The sequence below is a fragment of the Gobio gobio genome (assembly GCF_949357685.1).
Source record: "Gobio gobio genome assembly, chromosome: 12".
NCBI classification, from domain to species: domain Eukaryota; kingdom Metazoa; phylum Chordata; class Actinopteri; order Cypriniformes; family Gobionidae; genus Gobio; species Gobio gobio.
In genome coordinates, this window is record NC_137105.1 from 53,068,347 (window position 1) to 53,088,140 (window position 19,794).

Genomic DNA, 19,794 nt, shown 5'->3' on the forward strand with positions numbered 1-19,794 from the left:
AAGGCACAATATGTAAGATTTCAGGATTTAAATATCCTCTAGATCAGTGTTATATATTGTGTTGACTTTATCCCAAATGTGTCCAAGAATATTTAAATTCAGAGAAACTGTGATTTTCCCCAGGACCTGATGAATTGGTATTGAATCTAGATTACAAGCTTAAGAATTGAAATCGAATCGTGAAATTTGTGTCAGTACTAAAAACTGAAGTACCAAGAAAACATTGTAATATTGTCAGTAAACCTTATGAAGTTCTGTTCACAGTCACCACATGTTTTTGATAATCACAATAAACCCACACGACACGCTGAACTCACACACTCATGAGAAAGAAGTGAATCATTCCCAGATCAGAGGAGATCCACACGTGCTGTCGGGAACCATTAAGATAATTCTCATCGGATGAGGACATGCAGTCTCATGAATAATTAAGCCAGACGTCTTCCCGTTGGATAAAGACATGCAGTCTCATGAATAATTAAGCCAGACGTCTTCCCGTTGGATAAAGACATGCAGTCTCATGAATAATTAAGCCAAGCTTCTTCTCATTGGGTAAGGACATGCAGTCTCATGAATAATTAAGCCAAGCTTCTTCTCTTTGGATAAAGACATGCAGTCTCATGAATAATTAAGCCAGACTTCTTCTCATTGGATAAGGACATGCAGTCTCGTGAATAATTAAGCCAGGCGTCTTCTCTTTGGATAAAGACATGCAGTCTCATGAATAATTAAGCCAGGCGTCTTCTCATTGGATAAGGACATGCAGTCTCATGAATAATTAAGCCAGGCGTCTTCTCTTTGGATAAAGACATGCAGTCTCATGAATAATTAAGCCAGACTTCTTCTCATTGGATAAGGACATGCAGTCTCGTGAATAATTAAGCTAGTCGTCTTCTCATTGGATAAGGACATGCAGTCTCATGAATAATTAAGCCAGTGTTCTTCTCATTGGATAAGGACATGCAGTCTAATGAATAATTAAGCCAGGCGTCTTCTCATTGGATAAGGACATGCAGTCTCGTGAATAATTAAGCCAGGCGTCTTCTCATTGGATAAGGACATGCAGTCTAATGAATAATTAAGCCAGGCGTCTTCTCATTGGATAAGGACATGCAGTCTAATGAATAATTAAGCCAGGCGTCTTCTCATTGGATAAGGACATGCGCTCTTGTGAATAATTAAGACAGGGGTCTTCTCATTGGATAAGGACATGCAGTCTAATGAATAATTAAGCCAGGCGTCTTCTCATTGGATAAGGACATGCGCTCTTGTGAATAATTAAGACAGGGGTCTTCTCATTGGATAAGGACATGCAGTCTCATTAATAATTATGAGACATTGATGAGTCATCGAAGTTGACAAAGACGCATTTAAACCCAGAAAATGAAAATAGCGCAAAAAAGCTTAAAATTAGCTAGTTTTCTAGTGGTAACAACAATGTCTTCTATATATGTTCAACACACATAACTCATGTAAAAATTCATGAACCTTTAAAATAGTTGCTTTCCTTAAAAACTCATGATATTAGACATCCAGGCCAGGCTCTCTCTCGCCAACATCAGAGTGTGTCTTAAGTACAGTAAGTGTAGCGTGACTCAATGCCACTGTCTGTCCTGTGTTCAGCTGTGTGTGGACAGACTCATGGACCAGACCAGTCCAACTCTACACACCATCAAGATGCAGGTGTACTTCGACATGAACTACACATCTCGACGTAAGTGTGAACACCAACAAGAGCAACAGCGATATCCAGCGAGGGTCATTTATTTAGAGCAGTTGTAACCTCATTTCCTTCTGCTCTGATGCTTAATGTGTGGCCACATTAATTGTTGTTTAGTGTCATTTTAAAGGTGGAATCTGATTGTCTGTCTGTGTCCAGGTGAGTTTCTGGAGATGCAGCAGAAGGTTCTGCAGTCTGGTCTGCTGTCTCTGAGCAGAGAGATCACCGACAGCCGGGCCAAGACCAGAGAGGACCTGCAGAACCTGTACAGCAAGATCATCAGCTACATCATGCAGCGCTCCAACCTCGGCTCGGCCACGGACATTACCTCCGTCAGAGAAACCACAGGTACTGCACAACACCCGAATCAACCAACTATAGCTTAACCACACACAAACTAATATACATGGTGCATTTGGGGAAATAGATGGTGTTACTCAATCCCAATATGAGCCAACCTCCTCTTGTTGTGCTCAAGCTAAAGCCCACGACCTCTCCTCAAGATATTGTTCCGAGATACACTATATTGCTAAAGGTGTTTTGACGCCTGCCTTCACATGCACATGAGCTGTAATGCCATCCCATTCTTAATCCGTAGGGTTTAATATGGAGTCGCCCACCCTTTGCAGCTCTAACAGCTTCAGCTCTTCTTTCCTCAAGGTTTAGGAGTGTGTTTATGGGGAATCTTCTAGAAGCGCATTTGTGATGTTGGACGGGAAGGCCTGGCTCTCAGTCTCTGCTCTAATTCATCCCAAAGCTGTTCTATCGGGCTGAGGTCAGGACTCAAGTTCCTCCACACCAAACTCCTCATCCATGTCTTTATGGAGACGCTTTGTGCACTGGTCAGTCATGCTGGGACAGGAAGGGGCCGTCCCCAAACTGTTCCCACAAAGTTGGGAGCATGAAATTGTCCAAAATGTCTTGGTGAAGCATTAAGAGTTCCTTTCACTGAAACCAACCCCTGAAAAACAACCACACCCCATAACCCCCCCTCCACCAAACTTTACACTTGGCACAATGCAGTCAGGCGAGTCCCGTTCTCATGGCAACCGCAAAACCCAGACTCGTCCATGGGATTGTCAGACAGAGAAGCGTGATTGGTCACTCAGAGAACACGTCTCCACTGCTCTAGAGTCCAGTGGCGGCGCACTTTACCCCACTGCATCCCACGCTTTGCATTGCACTTGGTGATGTAAGGCTTGGATGAGCTGCTCGGCCATGGAAACCCATTCCATGAAGCTCTACACACTGTTCTTGAGCTCATCTGAAGGCCACAGGAGTTTGGAGATCTGGAGCTCTTGACTCTGCAGAAAGTTGGAGACTTCTGTGACCCTCAGCATGCGCTGACCCCGCTCTGTGACCCTCAGCATGTGCTGACCCCGCTCTGTGAGCCTCAGCATGCGCTGACCCCGCTCTGTGACCCTCAGCATGTGCTGACCCCGCTCTGTGACCCTCAGCATGTGCTGACCCCGCTCTGTGACCCTCAGCATGCGCTGACCCCGCTCTGTGACCCTCAGCATGCGCTGACCCCGCTCTGTGACCCTCAGCATGCGCTGACCCCGCTCTGTGACCCTCAGCATGTGCTGACCCCGCTCTGTGACCCTCAGCATGCGCTGACCCCGCTCTGTGACCCTCAGCATGTGCTGACCCCGCTCTGTGACCCTCAGCATGTGCTGACCCCGCTCTGTGACCCTCAGCATGTGTTGACCCCGCTCTGTGACCCTCAGCATGAGCTGACCCCGCTCTGTGACCCTCAGCATGCGCTGACCCCGCTCTGTGACCCTCAGCATGCGCTGACCCCGCTCTGTGACCCTCAGCATGCGCTGACCCCGCTCTGTGACCCTCAGCATGTGCTGACCCCGCTCTGTGACCCTCAGCATGTGCTGACCCCGCTCTGTGACCCTCAGCATGTGCTGACCCCGCTCTGTGACCCTCAGCATGTGCTGACCCCGCTCTGTGACCCTCAGCATGTGCTGACCCCGCTCTGTGACCCTCAGCATGTGCTGACCCCGCTCTTTGTGGCTGAGTTGCTGTTGTTCCCAATCGCTTCCACTTTGTTATAATCCCACTAACAGTTTAGCGTGGAATATTTAGTATAATATTTGGCCTTATTGCACAGGCTCCACCGATCACGGCCCCACACTTGAGTTCTCTGAGCTCCTGAGAGCGGCCCATTCTCTCACTAATGTGTGTAGAAGCGAACACACACACACACACACACACACACACACACACACACACACACACACACACACACACACACACACACACACACACACACACACACACACACACACACACACACACACACACACACACACACTCCTGAGAGTGGCCCATTCTCTCACTAATGTGTGTAGAAGCGAACACACACACACACACACACACACACACACACACACACTCCTGAGAGTGGCCCATTCTCTCACTAATGTGTGTAGAAGCGAACACACACACACACACACACACACACACACACACACACACACACTCCTGAGAGTGGCCCATTCTCTCACTAATGTGTGTAGAAGCGAACACACACACACACACACACACACACACACACACACACACACACACACACACACACACACACACACACACACACACACACACACACACACACACACACTCCTGTGAGTGGCCCATTCTCTCACTAATGTGTGTAGAAGCCAAAACACACACACACACACACACACACACACACACACACACACACTCCTGAGAGTGGCCCATTCTCTCACTAATGTGTGTAGAAGCGAACACACACACTAGGGCTGCACGATTTTGAGAAAAAACCTAATTGCGGTTTTTCTGACAAATATTGCGATTGCGGTGCGATTTTCGATTTTTGCGTTCGATACTTTTAAGTGCATAAAACCTAAAATTATGAATAAAATATGTTGTTACTTTTACAGCACAGAGGGTTAAATAAACTACATACATAGTGATTGAGGTAATGAGATTGTTTGATGCTTCGTGATTATTAAATACCTGAACCTAAATACCAAAGAAAAAGACGACATAATGGAAATTAACTTAACCACTTGGTCATTTATTTTGTTTTTAAATTTAACAATCTTAAACACTGAAAAATAGAAAATGAATTCTTATTAGATTTACAATTAGAAAAACAAAATAATTCTGTAGTCCACTGCAATTTACTGAACATGAAACTGTTATATTGCAGACATTTTAAAATAAATGACAATGACAATTAAAAACAACACCTTATCCAGCCTTCTGCAAGATAAGAAAGTGCAAAATCAGAAACTGTGTCAGAGTGCTACATTAAAGGTTTTTTACTATAAAACACCAACATTTTTAAGATGCTGGTATAGATTGGTAGTGTTTCCTCTGGATCTGGCCACGGCACGTCGACATATTTTACATTTAGCACTCTTTTGCTCCACGTCATTCTTCGCGAATCCAAAATAAGTCCAAACAGCTGAACCACCCTTCTTGTTAACCAAGTGCTCCGCTTCCTCTCCCGTCACCGAAGAAGTGCCTTCGGCCATTTCTGCGCAGTTACAAGTAGGGTTGTGCCGATGGATGGCTGACCGACATCACGATGGAGCGCAACCATCGTGATGCCACGCCCCCGTTGCGAGTCTGTTGTGAGTGCCGACAGACACAAATCCTCTTCTAGTATTAGTTAAACTAAAAACTTAGCAGGGATTGCTCTGTAAATTAAATTGAGAATGTAACTAATGCATATATGCAATTTTAAATATTGTAGTCTATGCCAGATATATATATATATATAGCCTACATTTTGAAATCATTTGAGGCTGAAACATCCATAATGCCTGTTTATTTAAGCACTTCCGTCAGTGAAACAACACAGCCTATAAAACATTTAAACGATTTTCAGTAAATAATGGTAACCTCAAGAATATAAGAGAATTAAATATTAGTTAGAAAAATATTTGATTCATACTATTTCCCTGCAAAGATGCGTCATATAGGCCTACCGCTCTGCGCTTTGAGAGGAATGGGACACAAGCTGGATAGACACTTTTTCGAATATCTTCATCATCATATGTTCTACTGATGTTGCAAAGCAACACTTGTTGTAAAAGGTCTGAAGAGCGGATTTTATCTTCCACGGGGTCAAGACATTTAGGCAATCTTTGATTATTCACTGCCAGAGAAAACGAAACTAAAATCACCGGCGCGCGCGCGCGCGTGTGTGTGTGTGTGTGTGAAATGCGCTATTCAAATAAACCAAACTTGACGCGCCTTACCAAGTTTAATAACAAACTGTGTTAAATAAAATTTGAAGTAATAAGGTATTCGTCCTACAGTGTTTTTTATACTTTACCACAGTAAAGGATGTGAATAGTTATAATAGACTTAATTATAAGCAAACGAAAGGAAGAAACGTTTATAATCCCGTTAACATGGGTGCGACGCGAGTGAAGACTTGGGAAAAGAAACTAGATGTCCATGTCCATTGGGATAAAATGGACTAGGCCTATTGTTAAAATTCACGGAAAGTCGAGTGATCCAGATCCAGATCGCAAAACAGAATGAAAAAGTGCAATCTGACCATTATTTCCTTTCTAGGCTAAGCTTTGTGCTTCACTCCTGTGGTAATATTCACGTCAAACAGCATTCACATACAAAACACTGGGTTAGTAAAATAACGAAGTAATTTTTTAAAAAGTAGAAAATAGAATTTATGTAAAGAGTTATATTAAAATAAAAAGAGCTCAACTCTTAAGTGGAAGGAACCTATTTTCCCCCTCACGTGCAAACTAGCGGATGAGTCATTATTTGGGTTAGTAAAAATAACGAAATTATAGTTTTAAGAGAATAGTAGCTATTTATGTAAAGATAGTATATTATCTACCTATTTACCTATTATCTACCTACCCTAGTTACAAGCTTTTTCACAATTTGAGGCACAATTCGAGGTAACTTACACGACACGTTGTGTGTTAGCTGCTTTGCTGCTGACAGAAAGCCGCCTGCCACGCCCGGTGCATCGCATCATACAACCTTGTTTCCATTGCCATTTCTAATTGGCCAGCAAGCCACGAACGCGAGATTCGAACATTTTGATTGGCTAATAGGTTTGTCACTCAAATGTCAGAGGCGGGGGAAAAAACCTCCGACTCCTGAGGTTAGGTTATTGCGGGAGTTAAAACCTCAATATCGATGCGATAGAGGTTAATCGTGCAGCCCTAACACACACACACACACACACACACACACACACACCTGAGAGCGGCCCATTCTCTCTCTAATGTGTGTAGAAGCGTCTGCACTAGAGCTGGAGTTTCACACCTGTGGCCATGAAGGGGTTTAACACCTGAACTCAGGGATGGAGGAGCGGCTCAATACTTTTGGCGATAGCGTGTACGTGTTAAAGCAAGTTATTGAATAGTTTGCTCCACTTATATTGTATAGAGTTTGCTTTCAGGGACGGTTTCTAATCATTGTAAACATGCTATAGCGCAGACACTTAATAAAATGTGTGTGTTGCAGCGGCTCTGCAGAGCGTCTTCCCTCAGTCACAGCTGGCGACCTTCATGTCTCTGCTGAAACAAGACAAAGAAAAGCAGCTGACCCAACTTACCCTGATCGTCAGCGGCATACGCCTCTTCAACAAGGACGTCCAGAAGGGAGGAGAGGGCATCCAGAACTGTACGTGCTGGTTTGAGTCTCTCACACAGGCGCTGTAGCATCAGTGGTCAGTTCCTCATGTGTGTTTCTGCAGTGCCGGCCATCCTGAGCGAGGCGGTGCCGGCCGCAGTGGCTGATGTGGAGAGTGAGCTGGCCGGAGCGCAGCGGCTGGTCTGGCGGTACACAGCCCTGCTGGAGAAGATCTCTGAGCAGGACATGGCCCGACCCAACTTCCCCCTACACCCAGATCTGCTCAGACAGGCTCTGTATAACACGCGGCAGCACGAGGCCTTCCTCAAACTCATACTGGTGGGTTTCACAAACCAGGCTTAAAGTGTTTAAAGGGTTAGTTCACCCAAAAATGTAAGTTCTGTCATTAATGACTGAGCCTCATGTGGTTGGACACCCGTCAGACCTCCGTTCATCTTCAGACACAAATGAAGATATTTTAGTGTAAATCTGATGCTGAGAAAGGCTTCAGATAGGCCTCCATTGGCATTCAGTACATTTACACTCACAAGACCCATAAAAGGCTCTAAAAACGCCGTTACAAAGTCCATCTCACCACAGTGACTCTACAATCATTTTACGAAGCGACGACAATAGTTTTTGTGCGCAAAAAAAAATCAAAATAACGCCTTTATCCAGCTTGTTCTTGTCTTCCGTGTGTGTCTCCACGACGCATGCGTGAGAATATAAACAGATCCGGCGTTCGGGAATCCATCAAATACACACTTAAGTCCGATTTTGAGCTCTACACCGAGACCTAAAGCACGATCAGTGTAGAATTCAACAGCTGAGATACGCACGTCTTCCTCTGCTGTAAACAAATCTCTTCTGGGTCATGTGTCCGAACGCCGGATCTGCTCATATTCTCGCACATGCGTCGTGGAGACACACACGGAAGACAAGAACAAGCTGGATAAAGGTGTTATTTAGATTTTTTTTTGCGCACAAAAACTATTATCGTCGCTTCGTAAAATTATTGTAGAGTCACTGTGGTGAGATGGACTTTGTAACTGCGTTTTTAGTGCCTTTTATGGGTCTTGTGAGTGTAAATGTACTGAATGCCAATGGAGGCCTATCTGAAGCCTTTCTCAGCATCAGCTTTACACTAAAATATCTTCATTTGTGTCTGAAGATGAACGGAGGTCTGACGGGTGTCCAACCACATGAGGGTGAGGAATTAATGACAGAATTTACATTTTTGGGTGAACTAACCCTTTAATGTTGTTTATATGGGCATGTGGTGTTTCAGACAGAAATCATTTACTCTTTAAAACTGCAAAATACAAAGGGCCCTATCTTGCACCCAGCGCAATTGACTTTGTACACCGACGCATGTGTCATTCCTATTTTGCACCCGCGCAAAGCGCGCTTTTCCCTCCACAGAAGCACGTCGCTAAACTAGTGAATGAACTTGCGCTACCTGGGCGGTTCAGCGCAAAAAAGGAGGCGTGTTCCGGCGCAAACAATCCCTGCTGCTATTTTGCTGTTCCATTAAACAATTGCGCCACTGACCAGAAAAAACCTAGTCTAAAGTCAGTGGCGCGTTGTGCGTTGTTCATTATGCTATTTTAAGGGCGCATGCTTGACCATAATGTATAGCGTGCACAACGCGCATACACTTTGCTCATGTAATCTACACAGATGCAACAGTTATTTTTGCAAATCATAAATTGTTACACTAAAAAATTATTAACACATGAGATGACGGAAATCATTGTGGTGTGCCACGAAGATGTGAAAAAATAGGCATAAATCTAGCTTACAAATGATTCAGGCTAATTGTAATAATTAAGGATAAGACCTGTTTGCCCAATAGTGGCAAGACATATATGTATATAAGGACATCTGACAAATTGGTTTGTCCGTCAAGAACCCGGAAAAAAAATCGACTGAAAAACTGAAAAAACTGAAAGACTGAAAAAAAAAACTGTGAAATCACCTTTACCATAATGTACAACATTACAACTTCACTTCTCTGTCTTTCACTGCTCTTACAAGAACATCAGTCTCCTCGGCTGTGAACCGCTCCTGGCGTGCGCCTGGTAAATACGCCATAATAATAGCAATCCATAATGGAACTTATGCACCTGCTTTTAAAGGGAATGTTGGATGACGCTCTGATTGGTTTATTCACGTTACGCCCAAACCACACCTATGAATAATGAAGCTACTTCAGACCAACCCATTTTAGATTTGCGCCGGGCGCAAGAGCCATTTATCCCGCCGGGAAAATAGCAACAGCGCCGAGACCCGCCCACAAAGTTACTTGCGCTTCACGCGTTGACACTTGCGTTTCAGATCGTTAGAATAGGGCCCAAAGTCTCAAACTGTGGTGCCAACTCTCGCGAGACAAATAAGCAACCGCAGCTTCAAAAACAAGCCCAATATTATTATATTATTTATTATCATCAATATTATTTATAATAAAAAAAATTATATTTTCAACTGCAAAATAGAGTATGAAAAGCAAAAACAGATGTGATTTTACAAAATCATCAAATTGCAATAAAGGACAATATCCTCCGATCAGAAGAGGTTTGGAGAAAACAAAACAAAAAAAGTGACATGAAGGCCAATTATGGTAACCCATAGTCAGAGTTAGTGCACACATATTAGGAGCAGTGAGTAGTGAACACACACACTGCAAACCTTGAAAAAGATAAGCCCTACATCTCATGTGCACACTATCTGCCCTAAATAGTATTGAAAATTACTGTCACATACTATTTAGGATGGATATGCACATTGGGACACAGGCAAGCACCAAAGGAGCACTGCAATATAGCCACATATTTATAATAAAATTAAATCGAACCATTCCTACTGTTATTATTAGTATACTTGTTTTTTTATAATAGCCTGTAATTTTAAATACATTACAATTTTTTTTTTATTGTGATTTTTTAACGCGACTTGCCAAAAAAAGAAGCCCAAAGTCGCGTGTTATACGCGGACTTGGCAACTATGGTCTCAAAAACACTGTTTGAAATCGCCGGTGTTTCTGATGTCACTAGGGGGCGGGGCTTAGCATATCATTAACTATTCTCTGAAGCAGAGGAAGAAGAGAAGCAGGTTATCCTGGAATTTTTCTGTATGAAAACTTGTGTATATTTAGCAATATAGCGTGTGAATTATGTATATGATGTATATTATGATGAACTATATGTGACCTTGGATCACAAAACCAGTAATAAGGGTACATTTTTTGAAATTGAGATTTATACATCATATCAAAGCTGAATAATCTTTCCATTGAGGTGTGGTTTGTTAGAATATGATAATATTTGGCCGAACTATTTGAAAATCTGGAATCTGAGGGTGCAAAAAAATCTAAACATTGAGAAAATCTCCTTTAAAGTTGTCCAAATGAAGTCCTTAGCCACGCATATTACTAATAGTAATGCATTTATGATATATTTACGGTAGTCACATAGTCTATGATGTTCAAAGCGTTTCTAAGGATGACTCTGAGATGGCGAACGGGAACATGGTTTGTGTAACTGCACATTTTTAGCTGTTTAATAGCGTAGTTGTTGCAGTTCAGGCAGGGTAAGGAAGGGGAGATGTGACAAACAAAAGAAAGATAATCCAAACTGGAGCAAACAGAACAGCTTGAATACAAAGACAACACCAGACCGAGAACCACTCAAACTCAAGGCAATATAAAGCTAAAAGGAAACAGGCGTGTAATTCAAACCAAGGCAACTAACAACGAATGAGGCAAAGCCGGAATAGGGAAAGCCAAACTAAAACAATGACTGGGATTTTTTATTTGCCTTTTTTTATTCTGTAGTGGAAACAAGCTTCTGTAAGACTGCTAAATTCGTTCCAACAACGGTAACGATAGCAGTTAGAAGGTCGCTGCGCATTCGGAGTAGAATGGATTATTTTGTAATTCATCTTTATCTGACTCCATTTATCATAATCTCGAATTTAGGATAGAATGCCAATTGGTTGTTTGGTCATTTATATTTAATAGTTAGTCACAAATTTAATCATTCTGTTTTAACCTTTTGTTGCAATTATAGCGTTCCGTACTGGAGATAGTTAATAATTACAGAATAATTCAGAAAGGATCAAAAATGTAACAATTTATTAACAGGTAAATGTATAATGCCAATTACATAATCAATTCAAAGATAATTCGTATATAACATAAAATATTCCAAAATAGCCTAAAAATTGAAAGATTTCCTGACTTTCTAAATATTACGTAACAGAGCGTTTGCAGTGTTACTGGCCAATCTTGTTACAGTATGCGCCCCCAACTCACTACTACATCACTTTAAGTAACTCAGACCAGACCGAAACCTCTTTCAAATGGAAACATCTGATAACAAAGGGAATTTAAATGGAATCGAGCTCCCATTTGCCTGGATTGAAAGAAGAGACCAAATGGCCCCAACAGCCACACCCCCCGTCATGAGTAAAATATCTCTAAGCTCTAAAACTCTCATTAACTTCTTGTATACTTCTGTGGGGACGAGACATTTCAAACAATATCAAACACATATAATATTGTACAGTGAGAACCTACATCCAAATCACACAGATTTTGGGTGATCTCTCAGCATGAAGTTGAGTGGGATGTGGGACATTTAAGAGAAGGGAAATACATGTAAATTAAGGCATTTCTCAGTTGATTCGCTCTGTGCGACGTCGGCTGCGAAACGTGTCCTCTCAGTGAGTAATTGTTTTCCACCAGACATCTTGGCGTTATGCAAGTTTTCTCAGTCTTTCACTTCCTTAGATTATATCTGGTTTTACATGGATTCTAGCTGGTCCAAACTGGTTTAGACGCTTCATCAAGCAGGTCACGGCTGGTTCATTTGTTGCATCTAGCCACGTTTCACAATCCAGTTTATAATCTGGTCATGTACTGCCTGTTTCTGGGAGATCCTCTAACCCATCTGACCCGCTTTTCTCTGAGAAATGAATATATCAGTCTAATAATCTGGTGTTCATGTTTACACCAGGCGGACCTCATCCTGTGTGCGAAGGAAGTGATGCGGCTACAGTCGGATCTGGGGACCCGGATGGCGCTCTTGAGGGAGACCGTGCACACTAACTCTACAGTGCCCACAGCGCACGTGTTTGTGAGGGATTTCTCTAATGCTGTGCTGAATGCTCATTGATTCATTTATATAGCGCATCATTCCAAAGTGTCCAGTTTTGAATAAGTACTACTTGTCCATTACAGAATCGTTCTGTTATTCCAGTACAATAGTGCCACTCTTGTGATCACATGTTGATTGATCGGTCATTCTCTCTGTCAGCCTCATTTCACAGCGGTGGCTACGCTGTGGGCGGCACTGGAAGCTGAGATGCTGCTTCTGAGCATGCTCACTAACGTGATGCCCGGCCTGAGAGCCTTCCTGTCAGCACAGTCTCTCCTGAGCCTGGAGCAGCTGGAGCTGATGCTACATGGCCTGCACATCCCATCGGACACGGACAGATCCGCTGAGACGGCAGGTGTGTGACACCAGTGCCTGTTTAGTGTGCTACTGAGTGCTTGAGAAGGGTCACAGCAAACAGGTCATCTCTCTAGAACACTTCTGATCGATCAATCGCAGCATTCTGGAGTCAGAAAGCATGAAAACCTGTTCTAGAAGAGCCCAAAAACAAACTAAAATATGTCCTCTTTAATAGTCAGAGCTCCTTTCTGTCGATGTCAGGGTATGTATGACGTGTCTGCATGAGATTCATCCAGTTAACGTGTGTTTTATTTCAGAAGAGCGCATCGTAGAGTCAGAGATGAGTTCATGCGAGTGGATTTTTCCTGCGAGCACAGCTAACTTTGAGAACGTGCCACTGCAGTACAAGGGCTTCTGTGGACTGACCCTCGTACAGAAGAACGGCCTTTTACTGCCAGGTACAGTGAGATGCTCTGACCGACGCATAGCAGAATTAAGTACATTGATATGGATATTTTATATTTGATAACCTGGGAAAATGAGGCAATAGCCAAGTTTCCATCCACTCTTTGCACAGCTATCAACAAAGGGAATATGCGTTAAATAAAAGATTTGATGTTGGATGTTTCCATTGGCCTTTTTCCGATAAAATGGTGTACGTAATGATGTCATCCCTAAAAAAACACATTATCGCATATGCAAAAAAAATCTTCCCTCGAGTCGTTTCCATACTTAATTTAGCGTATATCGCATATTATATTGTATCTTTCACATCCTAAGTATTTGTTAAATGCAGAGAGTAATGAGACGATTGAAATTCGCCAATTTACTACGTACTATTTTCAGGCATAGGTTTAACGTTGCCGAGAATGCATTTATTCAAATCATTCAAACCAAATAAGTTATTCGTTCTGGTTTTTAATAACATCAAATCGACCAAAAACATAAAATCGCTGCTCAGTTGTTTCTCTCAGAGACAGATGTCGCTTTAACCTAAACTTTATATTCATGTATTTAACTGTTTTAAATGGTCTATAGAGCCGTCTTAACAATTCTAAAATTCATTTAGAGCTTTTTGGATTCAACCCACTTTATTTTTTCTAATTAGTTTGAGATAAAATGATATTAGACATATTAACAAAATGTATTTATAAAATAATTTTATTAACAAGTGTCATGTTTGTGATTTTTAATTTGTAAAGTAGCCCAATCCTGCCCATGAAACAGTTTTTACACATTAATCTTATTTATTCAGACAACACAGACGTAACATGTATTTTACCTTTCTTTATGTCAGTGTTGAAACTCAACAGCCTTCCTTCGTTTGACACACGCCATTTTTATTTTTCACTGCCGAGATTTTCAAGGTGCTATATTTCCCTCATCCATTTTGAAACCAAACTTTATTATATAATATTAAATTGTATACATAAAAGTATTTTTATTAACAAGTGTCATGTGTTTTTCTGATTATTCTGAAGTTTTATTAGATTGTAAAAAACAGATAAAATTACAAAAATAAGGATAAATGATGTTTGAGAGGCGACATGTCTTATTCTTACCAACAGTAATAAAATCATTTAATATACAATATGAATATAATAGATTTAATGCGACTACAGAGAAACGGTGCTTTAACGGGAGCAATGCAACAAACGCGGATGCTAATTCTGTCATGTGACACCACATTTATTTGCGTTTTTCTCAACAAAAAGTGTTTCCAAACTATTTTTTCGCGACATTTGAAGTATCGACATAGAATTTATACACTAAAGTTAAACGGAAAAACATTGTGTCGACATTTGCAAAAAATTATCGATAATTAGCATTTCCATCAAAAAAATGTGATCCTGTGATCCAAAAAAAATCCTCGTATGGAAACCTGGCTTATGACTGTCTCCATGGGCATCTGACCTGCACACAATGTTCTTGTTCTCAGGTAATCCAAACATTGGCGTCCTAAAGCACAAGGAGAAATACTACGCTTTTAGCTCGAGGAGCGCTGCACGCGAGTTCGCCTGTAAAGCAGACGAGTACACCGCCGCTGTGGTCGAGATGGCGAAGAGGACGCCCGAGCTCATCCAGCTGCTCCAGCTGCATCAGGAGTTTGCCAGCGTGACTCCCTACGCTGAGGTACAGCGCCACATCAACACAAATATCATACTTGCCAACATCAAAATGCAGTTAGGACAGTAATACACAACAATAAAGGTTGTTTGGAGATGCAAGACCAATCAAACAAGAACAGGTTTACGACGTCTTAAAGGTCCTGTTCTTCATGATCCCATTTTTCAAACTTTAGTTAGTGTGTAATGTTGCTGTTAGAGCATTTATAATACCTGTAAAATTATAAAGCTCAAAGTTCAATGCCAAGCGAGATATTTTATTTAACAGAAGTTCCCTTTCAAAGCCTACAGCGAACGGCTGGTTTGGACTAAATCCTGGTATTTCCTGCTTTAATTACGTCAGTAGAGCAGTTTGTCGACTAAACTCCGCCCACAAGAGTACGCGAAAAAGGGGGCGTGGCCTTGTTGCTCCCGCGTGGAGAAGAGGAAGTGTTGCGTTCGGTTGCGTTTGTATAGTTTGTTTGTCGCCATGTCGTCGAGACGCTGTTATTTTCATCCCGGAGTCAAATCACCTTTGTTTGGCTTTCCCAGGGACGCTGTACTTAGAGATCATTGAGCGCATGCATCCCCGTTATGGTGAGAGGCGCGACCTTTCCGGTAACGTGCGCTCTGCGTGCGCTAAGCTGCTGTCCAATCACAACACGGGAACCGCTGGCACAATCAGAACTCGTTACGTATTTCTGAAGGAGGGACTTCATAGAACGGGGAAATCTTTCAAGCCGTTTTGAGGACAGTGAAAACAGCAGTATACAGATCAGTAAATTGTGTGAAAAATACTGTGTTTTTTTACACGCGAAACATGAACACATGTTATATTGCACACTGTAAACACAATCAAAGCTTAAAAAAAACACGAAAAACGGGACCTTTAAGCCCGGGACACACCAAGCCAATGGCTGCGTCTGAAAACCTAGGCACTGACTCGTTGCCTCGCTGCTTTATCAGACCATGGCTTGTGAGGCAGTGTTTGAGCATAAATGCACCTCACAAAACTGATTTCAGACAGACTCCTGAGGCAGTGTAACCGTTTAATAATCTACAGCACAATAGAGAGAGCTCTGGTGAGAACTAAACACATTTAATCACTACAGTAGTCATTTATCGCTAGAAATGACATCAGAAGTAGAAAATGTTGGTAAAAAACGTACATTTACACACAAACTGACCAGCAAACGCAACTTTCGGACGCCATATTTTTTCCCCAGCTCAACTTTCACAGAATGGAACGCACTAATTTTCCTAATCGCCCTACAATTTTGTTTAATACCATAAACTCAATTGTTAACCCCCAAGGTCGATCCACTAATAGCTGTGAAGAGTTTTTGACTTTTTTTACTGAGAAAATTGACCACATCAGAACATCTGTATCTGAGCTATCTGGGGACAATTTAAATTTGACCTTTTTTTTTTTACTGTCTGGCACCCGAACCAATAGATAGAAAAAAGACAAATTAATTTTGCCAGCAGATGTACCACCGTTACATAAGGCTTCTTTCTTTGCTACAGCTACTTTTGACCAATTCCAAGCAGTGGAACTATGAACTCTGAACTATGGGACATTGTAAAGCACATGAAACCATCAACAGCCCCACATGATCCTATTCCTTCACAGATTATCAAAGATGTGTTTGATGCTATTGGTCCCTCCATTCAATTTATTCTTAACTCCTGCCTTGCCACCGGCACTGTTCCTACATGTTTCAAGCATGCGGTTGTCCAGCCTATGCTAAAGAAACATGATTTAAATGTAAAATGTGCTAATAATTTCCAGCCTATCTCCAAACTACCATTCATATCCAAAATTCTGGAGAAGGTGGTGTTAACGCAGCTGCTTCCATACCTCGACTCAACAGAGATCCTAGAGCCATTTCAATCTGGAATCCATTTCAAAGCCCATCACAGCACTGAGACAGCCCTGTTAAGGGTGACAAATGACCTGTTGCTCACCCTTGACTCAGGTGATAATGTCATTCTGGTCCTGTTAGATCTTAGTCCTGCATTTGACACTGTAGACCATGATACACCACTAGAGCGTCTCGAACACTGGGTGGGCATTAAGGTTACAGCTCTTAACTGGTTTCACTCGTTCCTCCACCAAAGATCTTTTATCCATAAGACAGTATTCTTCTTTCACTGCCCCTGTACCTTACGGTGTCCCCCAAGGATCCATCCTGGGCCCAGTACTTTTCTCCCTCTATATGCTCCCCTTAGGTAACATCATCAGAAATTGTAATATCTCGTTCCATTTCTATGCAGATGATTCCCAACTGTACATCCCTCTAAAATCCGGCAACTCTATGCAGCCTCTTTTAGACTGTCTGAAAGAAATAAAAATTTGGATGGCTAATAATTTCCTTCAGTTAAATGAAAACAAAACTGAAGTTTTGGCCCTTCAAAATCAAATAATTGTATCCCTGCCAACCTTGGCCCCTTATGTTAAACCCCATACACGTAACCTGATTGTTATTTTAGACTCTAATCTTAACATGGATAAACAAATATCATCTGTTGTGAAATCCAGTTTTTACCAGTTAAGAATAATTTCCAAACTTAAGTCTGTTCTGTCATATAATGATCTGGAAAAAGTAATTCATGCTTTCATAACTTCCTGCCTAGACTATTGTAATTCACTTTACTTTGGTCTCCCTCTAACTATGGTGGCACAGCTTCAGATGGTCCAAAATGCAGCTTCTAGGATGCTCACATATGCAAACAAGTATGAACACATTACACCTGTCCTGGCTTCATTGCACTGGCTTCCAGTCACATTTAGGATACAGTTTAAAATACTGCTGATGGTTTTTAAAGCTCTTCACGCCCTGGCCCCCAGGTACATATCATAGCTGATATCATCCATCCCCATGTAGTCTCCAGGTCCCTTAGATCCTCCACTCAAGGTTTTCTCCATGTCCCTCATGGTCTAGACTTAAGCAAAAAGGTGACAGAGCCTTTTCTGTTGCTGGCCCTCAGCTGTGGAACTGCCACCTGACCAGAAATGTGCCTTCACTTACAATGTACAGCACTTTGGTCAGTGCAAGCTGTGTTAAATGTGCTATAAAAATACATTTGACTTACTTACTAATTTACTCCTCTCATAAATACTGCGTCTGAAAGAGAAACTCCTACAAATGCATACGCAGTAAGATCAGCCGCTGAAATAACCCTGTCCACGCCTTTCAGCGCTAATTTATCACCTCGTGTTGGTAGTAAATCCTGACAGTCATTTTTTAACGCCAAACAAGTGTTTGCACTGGAGCAAGGGTTAGTAAATCTGGCCCCAAGTTTTTTTCACTGCAACTGCAAAGAAAGTAAGACAATGTTACCTAAGGTTATTTCTTTTTACATTGTTTGCTAGCCTGGCATAATGATCTCATCTCTATTAACACTTCTATGACTGACTGTTTATATATCTTTAAGTTGACTTGTCAAACAGTGGTGGATTTTTCCGCAATGTCGTCTGCCATTTTAAATGCACGATCCCTTAAACTCAAATGGATTCTGATTGGCATTCTGAAAGTGATCCCAACAATATATTGTTATTGTTATATCTATGGTGTGAACTCTGCTATTCGTTTATATTTAGAACTATAACTTTATCATTATCTTTATAGTTATTGTCCTTGGTGTGAACAGGCCTTTACTCTACTTAGTCAAAGTTTAGCTCTTTCCCCTGCCAGCGTTTTATGAACACAGGCGGACAACACATGCAAAGTCTAATTTTTATCCAGTGTCTATGCTATTTTTCTAAGTTATGACCGATAAAAATGTCTTTGTATTGTTTTAAACTAAAGTTGCGAGTGTCTCTTAACCCCCAGCCCTCACACAAGCACTTGTCAATGCGGGCGTCTGTTGTTGATGCAGTCTCCGGTATTTTGTTGTTGTTCTGTCTCTTTAGTTTGGTTTTCTACTGTGAAACAATGGCCTGGGTCAGTGCTGCCACCTTGTGGAACAGCTGATTAGTGCAAAACCAATTCAATGTGCATGTGCTGTTTCAGAAGATCTGCAATAGTGCCCCGTCATTTAAACACAGACTGCTGGAAAAACTCGTCATTGGCTGGGAAGGGTTAAGAACATTTCTGTAAAATCCAGGGTAAAAAAGTATAAACTAGCGTGTGTTCTGCTCGTGTCTCAGATGCAGTCAGGACAGAAACTGCTGGTGAAAGTCATCTCTAAAAGTGACGCCAGCGTACAAACGGAGATACACCCTCTGGAGACCAACATCGTGAAGTCTTACGAGTGGAACGAGTGGGCGCTCAGGAGGAAAGCCATCAAACTGGTGAGAACCCAACCTAACCCAACCACATGACCCCAGACAAGGAATTTAACCAGAATCTGTCTCTCTGTCCTAGGCAAATCTGCGAAACAAAGTCACGCGCTCAATGCAGACCGATTTGAGCCACATGAGACGGCACAACAGCACACAGACGTTCCTCCCGAGAGACGCCAGCAGCCAGACGAAGCAAGACGGAGAGAGTAATGTACCCAAACCTCAGGTGTATCTGTCTGGGCTGAGAGGAGAGACGAGTGCAGACACACACATGACCAGAGTGGATTTAACCAGAGCTGTTGATGAATGATGTACACACTCAATAAACTCTCCCTCATTAAGCATTTGTCTCTGTCCTTACACATGATCCTCCTGACTGACTAGTGTTTGGATATTTTAACTTGACCGCTATGAGAAAGAGAGAAACGCCTCTGTAACGACTCTCCTTCATGCTCTTCAGATGTGATTGGCTGATTCTGGATTATTTCTGGGTAATGAGGGAGAACAGGTGGAGCAAATAGACCAATAATCAGGGTCATTTTATAAATGTAAGCAACAAAAACTATACTGTAACTAATCAATGTGTTTTACAACTGTAAGAGACACATGTACAAATCTCTCTGCGTT

General features: G+C 41.9%; 1 protein-coding gene across 1 annotated transcript in view; it reads left to right on the forward strand.

Moving 5' to 3' along the window:
* cfap206 (cilia and flagella associated protein 206) overlaps nucleotides 1-19,477 on the forward strand; it is a gene marked incomplete at both ends in the record, with an annotated part of 20,969 nt that extends 1,492 nt beyond the window's left edge. Inside the window, 10 exons of the mRNA XM_079830517.1 lie at nucleotides 1,624-1,714; nucleotides 1,880-2,068; nucleotides 7,214-7,372; nucleotides 7,446-7,660; nucleotides 12,337-12,456; nucleotides 12,637-12,832; nucleotides 13,095-13,232; nucleotides 14,714-14,907; nucleotides 19,033-19,176; nucleotides 19,250-19,477. Coding sequence (XP_079686643.1) covers nucleotides 1,624-1,714; nucleotides 1,880-2,068; nucleotides 7,214-7,372; nucleotides 7,446-7,660; nucleotides 12,337-12,456; nucleotides 12,637-12,832; nucleotides 13,095-13,232; nucleotides 14,714-14,907; nucleotides 19,033-19,176; nucleotides 19,250-19,477 — 1,674 coding nt within the window. The remainder of the gene's footprint in view (nucleotides 1-1,623; nucleotides 1,715-1,879; nucleotides 2,069-7,213; nucleotides 7,373-7,445; nucleotides 7,661-12,336; nucleotides 12,457-12,636; nucleotides 12,833-13,094; nucleotides 13,233-14,713; nucleotides 14,908-19,032; nucleotides 19,177-19,249) is intronic.
* Between the last annotated feature and the right edge of the window lie 317 nt (nucleotides 19,478-19,794).